Here is a 5,000-nt window from a genome sequence, read left to right as displayed (position 1 = left end):
ACCTACGAGGTCACGCTGTCCGACAAGGGCCGGGACGGCAAGTACCGCCTCATCTACAGGTGAGCAGCCGCACACATGCACACATGTGAACAGTGGAGCTGTTGGTGTGGTGGGGTGTAGGGAGGTGGGGCTGTGGTCAGTGGAGAAGATTGAGTTAGTGTGTTTTGAAAATGACTAGGTCCACTCATCATGCAGCATGTTCCATTCCAAGATGCTGCTGGCCAAGGGTCATGGTCATTATGGGCTGGAGGTATGCAGTGCACTGCGTGTTTATGGGTTTGTGTCACTGGCCGTTCTTTGTGCTTCCCTCTGTTCCAGTGGCGAGGAGTTGGAGTGCAATTTGAAAGACCTGCGACCTGCAACAGACTACCACGTCAGGTGTGTCCTCTCTCCGCTCTGCAATGTCTGAAACAAATGCTTTAGTGACTTATTTATTTATTTATTTACATACTTACAGACTTATTTATTTTTTTACTTATTTACAGTCTTTGTCGGCAGTCAGTTTGCTGTGTTGTATTGTGCTTTGAAATGACATTTGCAACACTCGGTTGCGTTTTTTGAAAATGCCACAGCACTCAGTTATTTCTGTGCTTGCTTCTGTTGTCTAATGCCACAGCTCATGACCTTGGTTTGGCACCATCATATTCACTCTCAGTGATTCCAACTGCTTGGGAAAAAATACAGATCAGTTTGTGTGCAGCACATTGCTATACATTCAACTGGAGTTTCTTATTTGACTCAACAATATTTATTATTATTTATTTATTATAATATTTATTTTAAATAAGAAACAGCGTGGGGCAGCCGTGGCCTACTGGTTAGCGCTTCGGACTTGTAACCGGAGGGTTGCTGGTTCGAACCCTGACCAGTAGGCACGGCTGAAGTGCCCTTGAGCAAGGTACCTAACCCCTCACTGCTCCCCGAGCGCTGCTGTTGTTGCAGGCAGCTCACTGCGCCGGGATTAGTGTGTGCTTCACTGTGTGTTCACTGTGTGCTGAGTGTGTTTCACTAATTCACGGATTGGGATAAATGCAGAGACCAAATTTCCCTCACGGGATCAAAAGAGTATATATACTTATACTTATTTAGGCTTAATATCTATATAAATAGATGAAAATGTATGCTTTCATGCTGTATCCAGAAGTGTGTGTTTAGACCCCCCATCTCCAAATCCATCTATGAGCCCTCCCATACCCTTCAGCCCCAGACTCCAGCGTACACGAATGATCGTCCCCTAAGCATAATGTGCTAACGGCCTCCATTCCCCACTGACATCTGTCCAGGCCTCGTGTCCTCATCCTCCCCTCACAGCCACACTGCGTGTGTCCCCAGGACGAGCCTCTTAGTTGGCCACAACGAAGGCCAGGGAGCAGCTTGTGTTTAGGATCTCTCTTTGAGAGTCTCTCTTCCTCTTGAGTCCACATGCTGCTCCAGGGAGGTCACCTTAGGTCAGAGGGAGAGCTCTGCTCAATGAGATTAGAGTATCTGTTTGGTTTCAGAGGACTTTTTATGTATGTGTGTGTGTGTGTGTGTGTGTGTATGTGTGTCTTCTGCAGAGTGACCGCCATTTACAACTCAGTGAAAGGCTCGTGCTCAGACATGGGAACCTTTACCACCCACAGCAGCACCCCAGACTGCCCCTTCCCCCCGAAACTCTCCCACCGTACCAAGGGCTCCCTCACACTCCAGTGGAAGGTAAGATACCCCCCCCACACACACACACACACACTCACACACACTAACACACACTCAGGGCCTCACTGATACCATTCAGTCCCATTCACAGCTTGTCAAAACCACAATGTGCAATTCACTCAGGCACCAACTCACAGTTCTGTTGTTGCTTGTTCTAACTGTTATACTCCATATACTGTGTACTGTGTGTCCTGCAGGTCTGTATATACTCTGTCTTTCTCACTCTCTCTCTCTCTCTCTCTCTCTCTCTATCTCTCTCACCCTCTATCGATCTCTTTTCTCCTCCTCTGCAGCCTCCTGTCGACAACGGATCAAAGATCACCAACTACCTTTTAGAGTGGGATGAGGTAAGCTCCCTTCATTCCCTTCTCTCCCTGTTCAGAGCTCAGGGCCCGTATTCACAAAGCATTTTAAGGCTAAAAGTAGCTCCTAACTGGCGAATTTAGAAGCAACTCCTAAAAATAATGGGCGTGTCACTCCTAACTGTAGGACTCCTAATTCTAAGACTCCTAAGAGTAATTCACAAAGCATTTTAATTTTTTCTATGTACCTATGTAGGCTACGTGTCAGCATACAGATTCATTTAAAACATGTTGCAAAGATGCATTACTGTAGGTTACTAGGCTATTTGTTTTGTCTTACACTTTATTCATTTAGGCTATTTATTCAGTTATTCATCATCTTCCGTCCTTTGCACTACTTGTGTAGCGCACTCATTCTCAGACCTGTCACCTGTCACTCATCATTGTAGGGGAGGTGTTTGGAATCATTCCCGCGTTACAATCATCAGCACACAGTGAACACACAGTGAGGTGAAGCACACACTAATCCTGGCGCAGTGAGCTGCCTGCTACAACAGCAGCGTTCGGGGAGCAGTGGGGGGTTAGGTGCCTTGCTCAAGGGCACTTCAGCCGTTCCTACTGGTCGGGGTTCAAACCGGCAACCCTCCGGTTACAAGTCCGAAGCGCTAACCAGTAGGCCACGGCTGCCCTGGTTACGGGCCCTACAGTAAACTCTTCTGTGAGGATCTCTCTCCCTTTACTGCCCCCTACCCTCAGGGCCAGCACTGACACTAGTGGAGTGGAGCGGGCTGCAAGTTCACTTAAATAAAGAGAAAAGAGAAAGAATCTCTGTGCTAGTCTATTGTGGACGTTTATTTCCTCCTTATATTGTGGAGAGATGGTAAAGCAATGAATGGTGTGTTCTGATACAAGCTCAGGGGATCTGGAGAGCCTCTACTGAATGAATAACATCACTGTATATTGATCTCAGTCTCAAGTAGACAAGCCAGCAGAATGTAGCGAGTTCATGGAGAATACTATTATTTGTAGTAGCTGAACAAGTATTGAGTCTTCCTAGTGCATTACAATGACATGGTGCAGTTCATGAGTTCAGTTTTTTTGTTTTTTAAAAGAAAAAAGCTGAACTCTGTGTTTTGTAAAAAATAGAATATTTTTAATTCTCACAAGAGACTGCAGGACAGTTACCAAACAGTTTGATTCTGAGTAGATTTGCCTTCAGTTTTGGTTAATATCCTCACCTGTTGGTCCACTATGGTCCACTCTTTGCAGGGCAAGAGGAACAACATGTTCAGAGAATGCTACTTTGGGAGCCAGCGGCACTGTAAACTGACTCGCCTGTGTCCAGCCATGGCCTACACGTTTCGCGTGGCTGCACGGAATGACATTGGGATGAGGTAGGTGACCTCACTGATCTGCAGAGGACCCTGGTGACAAGCAATCAACCACTAAATCCAGTTAGGAGCATTTACTGACAAAAGCCATGCCGTAGGTTTCTGTGTGGGGCTATTTGAATAATGCCAGGTGTCTTGTCACCTGAGAATATTGAACCATTTTCAGTGAATGATCCTGTAATGTCATCATTTCTCACTATTTAATGGAGGAGAGGAACAGGGAAGTCACCTTGATTTAAGATGAGCACCGCGATGGGGTTTCAGAGGGGAAGTTTCAACCCCCTCTCCTCTCCTTGCCTCTCCTCCCTCTCCATAGTGCCTCTGGGAGAGTTACTATACTTCATTTCATTAGCTTAGAATGCAGACCCATCTCTATCTCTCCCTCTTCTCCTCCCTCTCTCTCCTTTTTCTCTCTCTCTCTTTCTCTCTCTTTCTCCATATAACTCTCCCCCTTTCCCCCTCTTAAAAATGAGGACAGATGCCAAGTCGGAGGTGAAATAGCATAGTGGAGAAAGCAAGGGCCAATGGTAGTGTGTCGTCCTCTCCTGCCAGAGACCGTCAGCTGTTTTTATTAGCCCCATCAATGACAGAGTCCCATTAAAGTCCTCCCAGCTTGAGACGAAACGTGCACAAGCTCTCGCAGTGGAGGAAATGACATTGGCTTGTAAACTCACAGCGAACGGGACGTCTTTCTGTAATAGATTACGTTTGGGCTCCTCTGAGAGAAATAGAAAAGCAATCTCCAGGCAATATCCTGGCCGCAAGGATTTATACGCGGTGGCGTAGGTTTGTCACAGAGGTGCAAAGGGCCTGTGTCTCAGTGTGCGAGTGCAAGCGGAGATGAATTCCTCCGTTAGTGCATCCGCAGGGCTCATTAAGATGGAAGCCACTGAGGCAGCAGCTCCACAGGATCATTTATATAAGGATGGCGCTTTAGAGTAAAGTAAAGTTTTGGCATTTAAGTTTGTGGAGACTGCCATTTCAATTTCCGCGACTTGTCTCTGTTGGAGTGTCTATTTTCATACCTGGTGGAACGGTTCCCTGTAAAGCTGAAAGGCCAGCGATCAGCGTGAAGGATATTTGTCTTATACTAGAACTTTTAGCTTGAATTTGTGAAAGAGCTCTCACTTAACACTGAAATTGTTTTTCACGCAAGTTGTGCACAAGTTTAAAAAAGTTACTTACGTCATTGGTTTAACTTGAAAATGGAGGCAAAATGGTTGAGTTGGCAGTGTGGTAGTAGTAAATGTGGGGCTGTAAAGTAAATGAGAATGTGTGTGTGTGTGTGTGTGTGTGTGTGTGTGTGTGTGTGTGTGTGTGTGTGTGTGTGTGGGTGTGTGTGTGTGTGTGTGTGTGACAGGAGGAAAGCTACCTTTACTTTTGAGGCTATTTGGCTTTTGAACTCTAATGCTCCCAGCCCCCTCCTCCTCCATCTCCTGGGACTAACCCCTGTCTGTCCTGTTCTCTCTTTTGTCTTGTCTTATATGTTGTCTTATGTCTTATATCTCACATGCCTGCATGGGGAAATTGCCCTTTTTTTTTAATTGAATGTGAATTGTGAATTGAATTGTGTATGTGTGTCTGTGTATTGTCTTGCAGTGGTTTCAGTCCA

At 46.0% G+C, this 5,000-nt stretch overlaps 1 protein-coding gene across 1 annotated transcript in view; it reads left to right on the top strand.

Annotated features, from left to right (window-relative positions):
* Positions 1 to 5,000, top strand: part of fndc3ba (fibronectin type III domain containing 3Ba) — a 128,561-nt gene that overhangs the window by 89,723 nt on the left and 33,838 nt on the right. Inside the window, exons 8-13 of the mRNA XM_076294299.1 lie at positions 1 to 59; positions 319 to 378; positions 1,557 to 1,695; positions 1,989 to 2,042; positions 3,267 to 3,391; positions 4,988 to 5,000. The exon at positions 1 to 59 is cut by the window's left edge and continues 99 nt beyond it; the exon at positions 4,988 to 5,000 is cut by the window's right edge and continues 162 nt beyond it. Of these exons, the coding sequence (XP_076150414.1) occupies positions 1 to 59; positions 319 to 378; positions 1,557 to 1,695; positions 1,989 to 2,042; positions 3,267 to 3,391; positions 4,988 to 5,000 (450 nt within the window). The remainder of the gene's footprint in view (positions 60 to 318; positions 379 to 1,556; positions 1,696 to 1,988; positions 2,043 to 3,266; positions 3,392 to 4,987) is intronic.

The sequence above is a fragment of the Alosa pseudoharengus genome, unplaced genomic scaffold (assembly GCF_046254945.1).
Source record: "Alosa pseudoharengus isolate Yale_2024_CS ecotype anadromous, Long Island Sound unplaced genomic scaffold, YU_APseudo_1.1 YU_APseudo_1.1_scf_2, whole genome shotgun sequence".
NCBI lineage: Eukaryota > Metazoa > Chordata > Actinopteri > Clupeiformes > Clupeidae > Alosa > Alosa pseudoharengus.
The sequence above is the reverse complement of the archived record's forward strand: the minus strand, read 5'-3'. Positions and strand labels throughout refer to the sequence as shown.